This window comes from Mauremys reevesii, linkage group 10 (genome assembly GCF_016161935.1).
Source record: "Mauremys reevesii isolate NIE-2019 linkage group 10, ASM1616193v1, whole genome shotgun sequence".
Lineage (NCBI taxonomy): Eukaryota > Metazoa > Chordata > Testudines > Geoemydidae > Mauremys > Mauremys reevesii.
This window is the reverse complement of record NC_052632.1, coordinates 12,558,321-12,573,629: the sequence shown is the minus strand read 5'-3', so window position 1 is coordinate 12,573,629 and position 15,309 is coordinate 12,558,321. Positions and strand designations below refer to the sequence as shown.

Sequence of the window (15,309 nt, the reverse complement as noted above, 5' to 3'; positions counted from 1 at the left end):
CTCTGTACTGCTGTTTAAGCTTGTTGTGTAGCTGGACACTTAGAATCAGTGTTTTGGTGCCGCTGTTCATGATTTTGACCCAAATCTGCTGCTCATGAATATTCTGTAATATATTTCTTGAGGTTTTCTGCAACATTTCTGCCTGCAAGTTCATTAGAATTGGCAGGCACGAAAGAGGCACAAACACTACCAGTCAGTGTTGGCCAATATTTTTGTTGGAGTATTTGCACCACTGGTGCTCTATCTAGCTGGAAAGGTAGAGCTTGGTGCAGTGTAATGATTGTCTCCTCATTTGTAAACACAGCAGTAATTTTATCTGACGTGAGCCCAAATGAACAGCTTTTCATTTAATGGCAAAGGATTAATTTGGCTTCTTCTATTGAAGACTTCAGTTTAGCAGAGGGACTAGGTGTGAGGGAGAAGGGGGGGAACCAGATGGTGTTATGAATTTTAAATTGATGGACAAGACCCGTGGGGGTATTTTGAATGACACTGAGTGCAAACACCCACCCACTTTCTGTGCTGGCGGCACCCAGTGAAATATTCAGCGCGCATTTTCAATGGCATGTTGGAAGATTCTGTGGGTTTCTAAATCCACCTTTGCTTTGACTTTGCAGAATTCCCTCAGAATTCCCAGCAGCCACAAATCACTCACGGCTAGTTTATATGTGTTCCCCCCTCCCTTTGAATAGGAAAATCCCATTGTTATTATTTTAAGTGTGGTGACTCATTTTTTAACTGGTAGGGTAAGTCATTTTAAATGGTAGGTGAGCGATCTCCACTTCTGTTTATTCAACAAAGTAAATGCTATATGAACCAATGGGAATTTTCTTTCTGTATCATTTGATTGCCATTTTCCAGGGCAATGAGATCTATAGATAAAGCAGCAACTATCCTACAAGCAAAAGCACATAGGAAATATCAGGAACCGAAAAGGCCATCTGACCCAACATACCTACCTTTTGTTTGGCTATTTTATTCATATCTTCCATTTGTTCAGTGTACCCTGCCCCCAATCTTCTGTAAGAGCAAATCTACTCCAGGGAATGTTACTCCTTTGCGTGAAATCATTCTGCCTGAGTTCCCTATTTATTCCCAGGTCCTTAGGACCATAGGTAAAATTTTCAAAAGCCCCTACTTGACTTAAGAGCCTGCATCTCATTGACTTCCAACGTCCCATTTTCAAAAGTGATTTTGCCCCATAGGAATCTAAGTCACTCTGGTAATTTTGAAAATTTTACCTTATATCTTTTGGTTTCTGAAACTAGGACAGTTTGTCTCTAACAACTTTGCTGGAATATTATAATAGTAATAATAAATTAATAAGCACTTAGCATAGCATAGTATTGTATCCATCCTTTCTTATTCATAGATTCATAGAGTTTAAGGCCAGAAGGGACCATTGTGATCATCTTGCACAACACAGGTGATGGACTTTCTACAGAAGCCAAAAGAATTTCTTAATTTGGAAACTTTGATGATGGCACCTCAAAGTTTTCCTCTTTTTCAATGGGAACAAACCCAATGCCTTTACATTTTCTGCATAGCTACAGCTGGTTGAATTATTCATAACCAAGAGTTTATTCTTTGAATTTCACCTTTTTCTTTTGACAAATATTTTCTGAGCAGATTGCATTCTTCTCACATGTATTCATTATTTTATATTAGTCACAGCATAATGGCTGCAAATAATGATTGTTCTCCAAATTGCTTGACAGCTGTTACTTTTAATACCCAACATCTCTGCTTCTTTAGTTAGTTTTGCTTAGAATCATAGAATATCAGGGTTGGAAGGGACCTCAGGAGGTCATCTAGTCCAACCCCCTGCTCAAAGCAGGACCAATCCTCAAATGGCATCCTCAAGGATTGAACTCACAACCCTGGGTTTAGGTCACACAACATACTTCTGTCTCTGGCTGGATGACCATAACTTTTGGAATTAGGTTTCTGGTGTGAACTTTCAAGTTTCCAAATTAAAAATTGGTTTCCAGTGAATAGCCTTTTATATTTTCATAACATTTGCTATTTCATTGGACATTCCTGACAGTAAATTTGTTCCGTAGAATATTCTATGAAAGGAAAAAACAGGAAGAACACAGCAGAAGGAATTTAGTTTCAAAATCTGATCAAATTATTTTGTCCAGTTCTGCTTATTATTTAGATTTCCAATACCTAATACAGGGGTTGGCAACCTTTGGCACACAGCTTGCCAGGGTAAGAGCCCTGGCGGGCTGGGCCATTTTGTGTACCTGCCGCATCCGCAAGTTCAGCCGATTGCGGCTCCCACTGGAAGCAGTTTGCCACTCCAGGCCAATGGGAGCCACGGGAAGCTGCGGCCAACACATCCCTCGGCCCGCGCTGTTTCCCGTGGCCCCCATTGGCCTGGAGCGGCGAACCTGTGGACGCGGCAGGTAAACAAACTGGCCTGGCCCGCCAGGGTGCTTACCCTGGCGAGCTGCGTGCCAAAGGCTGCCAACCCTGACCTAATATCACGCTTGTTTCCTTTTGGAGGTAATAGAATTGTTGCTGTGGGACCATGCTCACAATATTCCAGAAGGGATTTAACACACAATGGTTTTAGAAAGTAACAATATTACCTCTTTCATATCCCCTGCATCAATATCTAATTTGCCTTTTCGGCTGCAGTGGTATATGGACTGGGTCCATGATTTCAATTATCAGTAATCCCTAAATCCCTTTGGTGCACAGCACTCTGGATGACAGTCCCACTAGGCTGTCATTCCGCAGGCTGGTTTCTTCTGCACAGACTAATTAATGACTGTACCTTTGTTGAGGCTGATCATCATTTGCTCAGTCACCTAAGTAGCTGTGATTCCTTTGGATTTTGGCTGCTCTGATCCTTACTTGCTTTTCCTTCTGTTTTGTATCTTTTACAAAACTGGTGATCTTCTTTCCGTAGCCTCATCCAGATCATGTAGCCTTTCTGTAACTGGCCTCCTGCACAACTCCCCCAGAAGAAAAACATGGGGCACATTTTGGAAAAGAATAGTAAATGATGAATATCATTCATCGTTGTAGGATGTCCATCCAGGAAAATTGCTATTAGTACATTTTCTTTCCTTTACTTGTTCTGGCACTTACCGGTGGAGTATTTTAGTGCAGGTGCCTAAATGAAGGTTTTATGATGTTGGCTAGGGCATGTAGTCTTCACAAAAGGACACTCCCCCCAACTGTCCATCATAATAAATAATTCCCTTGATTTCATTTCAGCTGTGGAGTGGGTTGTACTGTAACTGACCACCAGTTCCTTAGAAACCAGTGAAGTGGTTTGCCTCTGATAGCCACTGAAGTGATGGCTGCAGTTCTTGATTGTTTGAAGGTTTTGGGGGCTGGCTTACCCATTGCCACTGCTTTACAAGACTCAAAAAAAGTCTGAAACTAAAAAGAAGCCACTTCCACTGAGTTATGTTTTGCAACACTAATCAATAGCTTTAATGCACCTTACATAGAACTCATCTTAACAAATGCTGTATCACAGAGCAATAACCTTGGGGCCCACCTTTAGCTTGGGTTCCTGAGCTCAGAATCTGATCTGTTCTTCAGCTACAATAGCAGCTCCAGGCTCCTTCTTGGGCTGCTTCTTCATGTGCAGTTGTTGCCCCTTTAAATCCTCCCCCACATAAAGCTGCCAGTCACTGACACCAGCCATGCAATTAATTCAAATCCTATCACTGATTAGAAATAACACTATCGGCCAAATCCTGCTCTGGCCCCAAACCAAGCAAAGATACACCTGTGAACAGATGTTTGCCCTTCTCTCCTTCCTGGAGCTAAGTCCCTTCAACTTGGTCGGAGCAACTGCTGTTGCCGAAATTGACCTCTGTGCACTGGAGTTTGGAAACCAGGATTTGGCACAAGGAGGCCTGACTACAAGTCTCCTCTATTCCCTTAGATGACATCCTGAGGCACTAGGGCGATGAGCCTCAGTTCAACCCTTGGGGAGCAAAGGATGCCAATACAGAGCACATACACGATGTAGAGATTGTTGCAGACTGACAGTTTGCACCTGCAGTGTGTCTGTGGTCACCAGCTGTGGTACACAAGGCACCTCAATATCTGCTTCTGCATCACACAGGCTAATAATACAGGATCAGCTCCTTTGTTAATAAAATAAGGAAATGAGTCCTGATGCTTTTGCAGAACCGTGGATCTCTCTCAATATTATCATTCCTCTAACAAAGCTCTGAAGTCCACCGGGTATCTTGTTTGCAGAAAGAGAGGAAGCAGCATTTGCTTCAGTCCAAATGGCTGAGTCAGACAGTTTATCACAAAGGGGGACTTCCATAAAATATCCAGAGTATTGGAGCAGTTGCTCATTCACTCTGAGCTGGGCGGCTGCTGAATAACAAATACCCCCCAGGGCTGGGCACCTGGCTCCCACGCCCTCAGTCGGGATATTCAGTTATAATAATAATAGATCCCTGGCTACAAGAAAGGAGTCTTGCAGGTTAGAATGCAGCAACCGCCTCCTGAGCAGATTCATTTTTGTTGCTGTTGTTTTTAAGAAGCTTTGGATGAACAGCTGCCAACCTGGATTTTCCCGGCAGAAAACAATTAACCCTGCCTGATCATTCATTTTTAATCTGGATGCAGGAACGTGGGCTTAGTGGTGCTGCAGGAACATCCCTTGTTCTGTTGGCCAGATTTATCAGCGGGATAGGTGACTGTGACACACTGCCAACATACCCAGGACGTGCAGCCACTTCCCTCTCCTGGATGGAATCGGAGCAACTGCAGTTTGTGGGGTTAGCGCAGGGGTTGGCAACCTTTGGCACGCAGCTCGCCAGGGTAAGCACCGTGGTGGGCCGGGCCGGTTTGTTTACCTGCCGCGTCCGCAGGTTCGACTGATTGCGGCTCCCACTGGCCACAGTTCGCTGTCCCAGACCAATGGGGGAAGCAGGAAGCGGCGGCCAACACATCCCTTGTCCCGTGCCGCTTCCCGCCACCCCCATTGGCCTGGGACAGTGAACCACGGCCAGTGGGAGCTGCAATCGGCCGAACCTATGGACGCAGCAGGTAAACAAACTGGCCCAGCCCACCAGGGTGCTTACCCTGGTGAGCCGCGTGCCAAAGGTTGCCAACCCCTGGATTAGAGTGTCTCCCAGTGGCTAGTGTAAAAGTCCTAGCCCACATGGCAGCCCCTGGAGATTCGCCTTCATTATGATTTTGGGTATTGTATATATTGCTGCGGCATCTTCCAAATCTCTAATTTTAGTGAACGTGGCAGAGGCCTGTGTTTGTGGAGAGAGTGGCCCTGAGTTCCCATGCCATGTGCATGCACTTTTTCTGGCTGCCATGCTGTCTGTAGCCAAGATGGATGAGGTCATATCAATATATTTTATTGGACCAACATTTGTCGATGAGAGAGACACGCTTTCTAGCTACACAGAGCTTTGCTTCGGGTCTGGGAAAGGTACTAAGAGTGTCACAGCTATATACAAAGTCCAACAGATAGTTTAGCATAAGTAGTTAGCACATACTCTAAGGCAGTGTTTCCCAAACTTGGGACGCCTCTTGTGTAGGGAAAGCCCCTGGTGGGCCGGGCCGCAGATCTGGCCAATTGCGGCTCCCACTGGCTGCGGTTCTCTGCTCCAGGCCAATGGGAGTTGTGGGAACCTTCCCCTACACAAGCGGAGTCCCAAGTTTGGGAAACACTGCTCTAAAGGACCAGTCAAAGTGAAGTGGCCTGTTAGAATATGTGTTAACTACTTATGCTATTACTTGTCTAACCAATCAACATGAATGGAATTTTGAATAGCAAATATGCTCAGCAAACTGTTTGTGATCAAGCCACAGAATGAAAAAGAATAATTTGAACAAATTCATACGATGAATACACGAAAGGAAATTATGATTAGGTCATGGAAACTCTGTGAACAGAGAAAGAAAACTAAATAATTTACTGTGAGTTAATCCCGCAGCTCTAGTTAGGGGATGTCAGTGTTTTTAGTCATATGTACTTTCCCAAGATCTGATTAACATATGCCACACACAAAAATAGGCTATTTACAATCCAGAAGAATATTGGAGTTGACTGTGCCAGATGCTGCCCTTCATCAATCCTCTGCCGAATGGTTGAATGGTGCCTGCAGTCATCAGCTTAAGTCAAGTCATGTATGTATTGCAAGAATGTTCATTACTGTTCCCTGGTCTCCCACTGACAAGTTTTTTTGGACAGGAGGTTTTACACATCATAGGACCAGTTCCTGAGAAGCACCGGTAACTCTCAGTGGAGACAGGCTTTGACTCAAGGTGAGGGCTGAACCTTTAAAGGGTCAGAATTTTTCTTTAGCTTGGCCTATGAAAGGACACTTTTACCAGAACCTCTTTGGTCTAGAAACAGGGCTGTAAATCATAGAAATGTTGGGCTGGAAGGGACCTCAAGAGGTCATGCAGTCCAGCCCCCTGCGCTGAGGCAGGATTAGGTAGATCTAGACCATCTCTGACAGGTGTTTGTTTAACCTGTTCTTAAAAACCTCCAATGATGGAGATTCCACAACCTCCCTCGGTAACCTGTTCAAGTGCTTAGCTATTCTTCCAGTTACAAACTTTTTCCTAAAAGCCAACCTAAATCTCCCTTGCTGCAAACAAAGCTGATTGCTTCTAATCCTACCCTTGGTGGACATGGAGAATAATTAATCATTGTCCTCTTTATGAGAACCTTTTAGACATTTGCAGACTATTATGTCCCCCCTCAGCCTTCTCTTCTCTAGACTAACATAGTACACATTTCCCAAACATCTTCTCATTTTTTTGTTGCTCTCCTCTGGACTCTCTCCAATTTGTTGACATCCTTCTTAAAGTGTGGTGCTCAAAACTAGACACAGTACTCCAGCTGATGCCTCACCAGTGCTAAGTAGCATGGGACAATTACCTCCTGTCTTACACATGCTACTCCTAACACATCCCAGAATAACAGAATCTCACAGTATCAGCCCTCTGAGCCATATATAGGCACTTAAATGGGAACGGGCTGGTTGTTGGGGGGATTCTGAGCACCTTAATCTCTTTGTCTCCAGCAGGAGTTGTGGGTGCTTGCCCAGTGGAGTGTCTGACTTTGGGTCCCAGCTCACAGAGGTCCCAGGGAATCAAGAGGCTTGTCTCATGGAGCTTCATCTGGGATACCATCCACATGTTTATCTTATGAGCATCTCAGTGCCAATCTGTTTGCACATCACTCTTGGTGCAAGACGGGTTGGGCTGAGTTTCCCTCTAGATGTTTCACCAGTGGCTCAGTGATAGCAATGTTGCATCACAATTAAGGGAAATTAGTTTGCCTTTTCTGTTTTAAAATGTTACTGGCCGATGTAATCTGGACAATTTTATAGATAGAGAGATGGCAAACTGCAAAATCAGGGCCATTCCCAGATTTACAGGTGGGACTGTTACTGCAGTGGCTGATCAAAGCACACCAGAGGTGGGTAGAGTGCTCTGGGAACCAAAAAGAATGTCTGCTGGAATTGAGGATGCTCATTGCTTGCTGAATTATTAACAGTGTCCAATCAGTAGCCTCCGTTTTGGGGCTGATTTTTTAGTCCTGGTTGGTTGGTTGGGTTTTCTATCACTAATCTGTCAGTAGGATGAAGGTCAGTTCACCTTCCTTCACTTGGCCCTGGGTGTTCTGCCTCGCACTCCTGGGAGAAAATTAAAAAAGAGGAAGATAAACAGTTTGGTAACTTTGCAAATCCATTTTCTCCCATGGCCCACCGGGTCCTTGGGTTCTCACATGAAATTGCCAGTAAAACATACCATTCCTGATACTCCTAAACTATTCTGTGACTCAATAACTTGAAGATGACAACCCACTGGGGGGGAGCTTTGGGCCTCACGCCCAATTTATTAGCCATATAGCTGCTGATGCTGTAATGTTCTTCATGGAGGTGCTGCCTGGACACCACAGACTCAGCATGCTTACAGGTCCATCAGAACATATGATGAAAATCTACTTAGTCACCAGACATTTCACTCTGGGACTGTTGGAGTTGCAGCAGCACAGTTACACAGCAGCAAATGAACTACTTGAAAGGCCACATCCTCAGCGAGTGTAAGTCAGTGGAATGACATTGATTTCAATGGAATAACACTGATTGATAGCAGATGACTACCTGACCCAAGTGTCTAAGGCATGTCCACACCACCTCTGGGATTATTGAAAGAGACACTTGGGCAACTGTTCCTGGCTGATCACCTCCCGTATTGCATCTTCCATTGATTAAGAATTAATATAGGGAATTTGCTAATAGAGAAAGTTAAATCAAAGATCTGAAAGCTGGAAACCAGACCAAGCCATGACTTGTTGCGTTCACAGACTCTGTCCATTGGTTGCCTGCTGCTGGACTGACATCACCAAATGTTCTCTCCTTATAGCTAAACAAATCATCTAACTCTACCTGATCAATTTTTCCAGCCCCTCAGGCACTGATACGCACTGTATGTAATCAGATTTAAATGCTTAACATCTGATCCTGCTGTCCTTACATGAGCAAAATGCCTGCTGGCCTGAGTGGGCATTTTGCCAGCAAAAGGACTTCGGGATGGGGCCCTTAATCTGAATATTCTATTTCCTCGCTGAAATCAGTGGATCTTAAAAAAATGAGGTGGGGTTGGAACATGGATGAGTTGGTGGGACTTGATCTTAGCTCTTCATTTGGTCCCGTTGTTGGTAGTATCAGCAGAGTGGCCAAGGACTGAATGGGTCTTGGAGTCTGAATTGCCCTTCTTTCCAGGTGAGAGTTAAGAGGCACATGGTGCCTAGGATGTGAGGATGCTACTGCACAGAATACCTGTTTCAGGGGTGAATCAATTCTTTCTTCTCAATCCAGCACTTTCAGCCAGCACTAAAACTTTCTTTTCAAAGAACCAGAGTTTGAAAGCTGAAGTCAGACGAATTCAAGTTAGAAATAAGACACACTTTTTTAACAGCCAGGATAATTAACCCTTGGAGCAAGCTGCCAAGAGAAGTGGTGGATTCTCCATCTCTCTAAGTCTTCAGATCAAGGCAGATATGCCTTAGTCAAACACATTGTTGGGATCAATACAGTAGTAACTAGCTGAAATTCTATGATCTGTTATTCAGGAGGTCAGACTAAATGATCTAATGGTCCCTTCTAGTCTCAGAAGTCTATGTCTCTATGAAATACAGAGAGGAAAGGAGATGATATACTTAAAGGGGCACTCGGATGAAATATGTAACTTGCAAAGAAATTTTCCATTCCTTTAGCTCTCCCTCTGTCCTCTCCCGGTTGCCTGAGTTATCATCAACTGCCACACAGCACCCCTCCCTGTGCTCGCTCAGCACCAGTTGCACTGCGAGGGGTTAGTAGATGTAAGATGTCAGACTCCTGTTGTGCAGTTAGTGGCATACAGCAGGGACACGTGTATTCTAAGCTGCTTATGCCTGGCTCTGGCTGATGTGCCTGGGATGTGCTAGGGAAGAGATGGCTGTGGGCTTGGCCAAATGAGACAGCTCCTGAGGATTTTTTTTGGGGGGGTGGGGGGGGGAGAAATGAGATCTCACTTGAAGCTGAGTAAATCGGGTGTTTGTTGTTACCTGGAATTGAGTCAGAGGAGAGTCTGAGAAAAATAATAACACTCAGTCCTAATAACAGCCCTGGGAGGCAGGCATCATTATCATGGTTGTACAGATGGACACACTGAGGTTGGGAGAAACTCAAGGACACAGGATGAATTGGTGGCAGAAGCACCAGTAGAATTCAGGCATTCCTGGCCTCTAGCCTCATGCTCAGACCACTCAGCCACACTGACTCCCTAAAGAACGGCTCCTGGAAAGAATAAACAGCCAGTTGCCTGAGGGGTTTATGTTTGAGAGCTGGGCCTACCCTGTTTGCAAAATATTATTATTCATAATGATCATTTTGTATCCTGAGAGCACCCGCTATGTGCCGGAACTTTCCAAGCAAATATGATTGCACGTTCCTTCAGACTCATGGGGCTTTGAAAGTCTAAGGGTTGGAAAAGCGACATTAGATGACTCCCTCTGAAGTAGCCTGAGGTACCATTTTGGATGTCACCAGCAGGTGTACTCCTCCTGACAGCTGATGACTGACTTTACAGTGCCTAGAAATTTGATTCTCAGATGAGGATGTATGAGCCCATCACTAGCACTTGGTGAAGCAACTTTGGCCTGACTGGTAATCTGGCAAAGGGTGCTGTTTCGCTCAAGTAGAAAGTCAATGTGTCAGACACTGACAGGAATTCAGGCTGGTGAAGTATTTCAATATTTGCTGACAGGGCCTTGGTTGGTGGCAGTTTGGGATTTGTGAGGAAGTGCTCCAAACGTTGGATATGTGTGCATTATCGACCTAATTGCCCTGTATTGCACATGTGAGAGGATGTCACTCAGCTCCCTGTCTTTCTTTCCTCTAGGGCTGATAGTCTACCTGGGAATGATGGTGGGAGCTGTCATTTGGGGTGGCCTGGCAGATAAACTGGGAAGGAAGAAATGCCTCATCATATCACTCGCAATCAACGCTGCCTTTGCATTCCTCTCCTCCTTCGTCCAAGGATATGGATTCTTCCTCTTCTGCCGCCTTATCTCCGGCCTCGGGTGGGTAACACTCTCTTTAGTTCCTCAGCTCCAGGCTGAGGTTTAAGATGGGAGAACCCTTTGTGCTAGATGAAACTGCACAATGATTTGGGATTGCCAGCTGAGAAAATGGAAGGATTGACTGGACAGGTTCTACACAGCATGTTTGTGTTCTAAATAAAATGTTCACATCACCCTGGAAGGATCTAGAGCACGGGTGGCCAGCCTGAGCCTGAGAAGGAGCCAGAATTTACCAATATACATTGCCAAAAAGCCACAGTAACACATCAGCAAGCCCTCAATCAGCTCCCCCCACCCCTGGCTCCCAGTGCTTCCCACCCACCGGCAGCCCCACCAATCAGCGCCTCCCCCTCCCTCCCAGCACGTCCCAATCAGCTGTTTCGTGGTGTGCAGGAGGCTCTGGGGGGAGGCAGGAAGAGTGAGGGCATGGCAGGCTCAGGGGAGGGGGCAGGAAGGGGGTGGAGTGGAGGCAGGGCCTGTGGCAGAGCCAGGGGTTGAGCAGTGAGCTCCCCCCCACCCCTGGGGCATTGGAAAGTTGGTGCCTGTAGCTGCAGCCCCAGAGTCGGTGCCCATAGAAGGAGCCGCATGTTAACTTCTGAAGAGCCGCATGTGGCTCCGGAGCCACAAGTTGGCCACCCCTGACCTAGAGCCAGCCAGGGAGAAGGCACTAGACAAGGGGGATTATATAATGTATTTTTCCTTATACAAAACAATTTAATGCTTGGAAAATTGACTGTCAGATAGTCTGAGGTCTTAGCCAGAAAACAGGTGCATAAAAGGAAGCAACGGCATCCGTTCACCACTTCAGGATAAGATACCTCAAAGTTGACCTCAGAGAACTCAGTCACTGAAATCTCAGTCTCCCTGCTGAAAGTGTGAACACGGGTGCAATGTAGTCTCTTGTCTATACTAGGACCTGTACTGAGATCTCTACCCATTTCATAGGCTTGGAACAACAGTAAGTTGGTAACTTTCAGTCACGACTGACCTGCTCTGAATTTGAATAGGTGATTTAGAGGTGAAAGGATCTGTAGCTCTCCCAAGCCATACAGTCTCCCAAATTGCTGATACAATGGTATGGCTTGGCTTATACAAAGCATCAGGAAGACACTTTGGGCAAAGGCAGAATTCCAGAGCTCACTCTTTATAATTTTCCATGTTATTAATAAGGAGAGAGGGGAGGGCCCATGCCCTCTCATTTATAGTCATTTGGAACTTTGCCTTTTAAAAGGGAAGCTTTTGTTCAGGAGAGAGAACTTGTATTAAACCTTTGACAGGAGACTGCAGATTTCATTCCCCCCTTATGCTAATTAAACCAGGAATGACTCCACTGACGTCAGTAAGGTTACACTGTGCCTGTGATAAGTGAATTTGGGCCCATGGCCAAGATTTTCAAAAGTGCCCAGTGATTTTCAATGCCTGGCTCGAGACACATTGAGAGGGACTGATTTTCACAAGGACTGAACACTGAATTTGTGCAACTCAGACCGTTTATGGTGTCTCCGTTTGGACACCCCCAAATGGAGGCACCTCAAATCATTTGAAAACATTGGCCCATTTTAAAATTGTTAATTCCAAAATGTTTTGTAGAACTTCAGAAACATTTCCAAAAGTTCATGCAATCCCAGCACTCCTTGGCTCCTTCCATCTCTGAGTCATGAGGCAGCTGAGCTACTCTGATAAGATGGTGCAGGGGATGGGGAAGGGGCATTGAAGAATGGGTCCTCCCTTGGGTGGACTGGGTCAAATGTGGCTGGAGTCACTAGCAACCAAAGGCTGTTATTGCCTGTGCAGTCCTCCAGTTTCCTAGGGCACAAGCATCCAAATCACAAATGCTCTGCCGAGCATATCCATGTCCCCTCGAGGCCAGGTTAATTCACTTTGTTAAAATGGGAAAGCAAAATCAACTTCCTGCTCGTGACAAGCTTCCTGTGCATCCTTCATGTTTAAGAACAACCTGGGATGGGGAGCTTGATATTCTTCTTTCATGACTCCCTAAGTAGAGAGTCTGTGAATTCCCGTGAGTTCCAGAAAGAAAGGTTACCCTCCTACTACAGGGCTGTAACTCTAGAGACCTTTACTGTAAACGAATCCAAACCTATGAGGCTCCAGATATGCTGGTGACACCTGTCTGGCAAAATCCTTTATTCTTCCCATGTGGTGTTTTCTCTCCTCAGCATCGGGGGATCCCTCCCCATCGTCTTTGCTTATTTCTCTGAATTCCTATCTCGTGAGAAGAGGGGGGAACACCTGAGTTGGCTTTGCATGTTCTGGATGATCGGTGGCATATATGCCTCTGCAATGGCTTGGAGCATCATTCCACACTATGGTAACTGCTTTGTGCTTTCAGTTACAGATAACGTCACATCCACACCACCCCTGTGCACACAGATATAAGGACTTACAGTTAGTGCATGGCAAGCTGGACTGTACATCTACAGTGCACTAGCCTGCTGCAAACTAACTGCCTGCGTGGACTTTGCCACTGTGCACTACAAATTCCATAGTGCACTTCAACCCACTCCCGTTTCAAATTGGCGTAGATTAAAGTGCACTATGGAAATCTTCATGCCTGGTAGTGGGGCCCGCATGGCCAGTTAGTGCTTGGCAGGCTAGTACGTTGTCAAATTACACCCCAGCTTGCTGTGCACTAACTGTTAGTATAGACTTGGCCAGTTAGTGCTTGGCAGGCTAGTACGTTGTCAAATTACACCCCAGCTTGCTGTGCACTAACTGTTAGTATAGACTTGCCCTCACTCATTAACAACACCTCCCCCCCCATCTGGTGGGCTATCGATTCTTAACATGATCTGTTGCAAGTTAGCCCTGCAGCTTCTGTGGTGTGTAAAACCAGAGTCAGACACGCTTGTACCAGCTGCAAGCAAACTCACCCCTGCCATCCTGGAACTTTCAAATCTCACCTGCCTTTTTAGATAATCAGTGGAATTCATCCTGCAAGTCAGGACATCCCTAGCAGGACAGGAAGGATTGTCTGGCTCTAGCATTATAGACGCTATTGTGATTGGCCCACCAGTGATAGAGAGAGAAATTGATTGATTGATACTTAGGTAGGGTGATGGCTCCTTTGTGATAAAAGTCTCTAATACAGCAGACCTTTGGTACTGCAGATTATAAATACTGGCCTCTCTCTATGAATGATCAAACCCAGAACCACAAATCCCTGAATTTGGGGATAGTTTGACTCAGGAAACCTCATGGCTCGTGTCCATGTTGACTGCAGAGCTGAGCTAAGCAATTATCAATAAATTGTAACTCTGCTGAACACTAACATCGGGGCCAAGGGCAAAGCAGCACATTATTAAGGTCAGCACATCCCACCATGTCTTAGCCAGATACCAGTGTATTTGGGGTAATTTTTGGCTGTGAATATGTCTCCCTAAAACCTAAATTTGCTGGGATCACATCTGATTTCTACTGATTTTCCCACGGTGTTGAATATGGTAGAGAGAAAGGACTCTGAAATGTACATTACTACTATGAGGAACAAAAACCTGCATGTCACATGGTTTTCCTGGTCATTCATTTGCATCACCTAGGAAAACATCAGACTGTCAGTATCTATTGAGATAGATTAATTCCCCTAGTATCCAGTCTTGCCAGCTGTTTGCAAAATCCTGTTTGAGAAAAGTAGGACAGTCCAAAATGATCACGAAGAGGGACTATAATATCTATCCATCCACCCACCCATCCAAGCTAAAACTACCCTCTGTATTTAGAAACCTTCAAGTTTTGGCCAGAAACAGGCTGTTGGAACAGACATGTAAATTAGAGTGAAATGGTGTCAGGCTAAAGGACATACATTATTTGCAAACATGGTTTTAAAACCCAATCCTTTAAAGGGTAATATTTAAATTTTGCAGATGGTCAACATTGTCTATGTCACATGTTCGAGCATCTGAGTCCCGTGCTGTACGTTTTTTCCTTTCCAGTATCCCTCTGTTCCATATTGTTTTGGAACTCAATTGAACGTGTGTAGCATTGTGGTTCATACAATTCTCATCTCTGCAAAAGCTGTAACTTATTTATTTCACTATTATGAGCCAGAGTATATTATAGAGAAACATTTGAAACAAACATCTTCACTGAGATCTGACTGTGGGAAGGCAAACTGAGAAAGAAAGAATTTTGATTCATGATCTTTTTTGTGTGTCTTTGATTAAAGTTTGATTGATTGCACCCCCCAAAAACCTGCTTTGGTCAAGCTGCCATTTGAGTTTTAAAGTGTCTGTGGTGCTCTCAGCCTCCCTTGTGCCCTTTGTTTGGTGACTCTGTGGCCTGGGCAGAGCATGAGAGAGAGCCCAGAGTGAGGTGTAGCCTAAATGCAGCACTAGAAGCAAGGATCTCCTGAGTTTGAACCCCAGCTCAGATGCTGATTTTGTATGTTCTGGGGAAATCATTTTGCTTGCCTGCCCCTCTTCCTCCTCTGTAAAATGAGAACTAACACTTCCCTTACAGATATGTTGTCAGGCTGTCTCGTAAGTGCTCTGGAAATCAGAAAAGGGCTACACATTAGAAATTCTCTGTAATGTTATGTAAGGAGGCCACAGAAGTGTAATAAAATATACCAGTGGATCCCATGTGACCCTTGCTAGGTTCTCTCTTATCCTTAGTTTCATTGCATAGCTCACTTGCAGCATGATTTCTAAACTTAAAGATAAAGGAAGATTTTTAAAAGGCAGGAACTTCTTAATAACCGATTC

The 15,309-nt window shown here is 45.0% G+C and overlaps 1 protein-coding gene across 5 annotated transcripts in view; it reads left to right on the top strand.

Annotated features, from left to right (window-relative positions):
• SV2B (synaptic vesicle glycoprotein 2B) overlaps positions 1 to 15,309 on the top strand; it is a 116,174-nt gene that overhangs the window by 80,234 nt on the left and 20,631 nt on the right. For all 5 annotated transcript variants that reach the window (XM_039493173.1, XM_039493170.1, XM_039493171.1 and 2 more), the window contains 2 exons: positions 10,408 to 10,588; positions 12,766 to 12,917. In XM_039493173.1, coding sequence (XP_039349107.1) covers positions 10,408 to 10,588; positions 12,766 to 12,917 — 333 coding nt within the window. The remainder of the gene's footprint in view (positions 1 to 10,407; positions 10,589 to 12,765; positions 12,918 to 15,309) is intronic.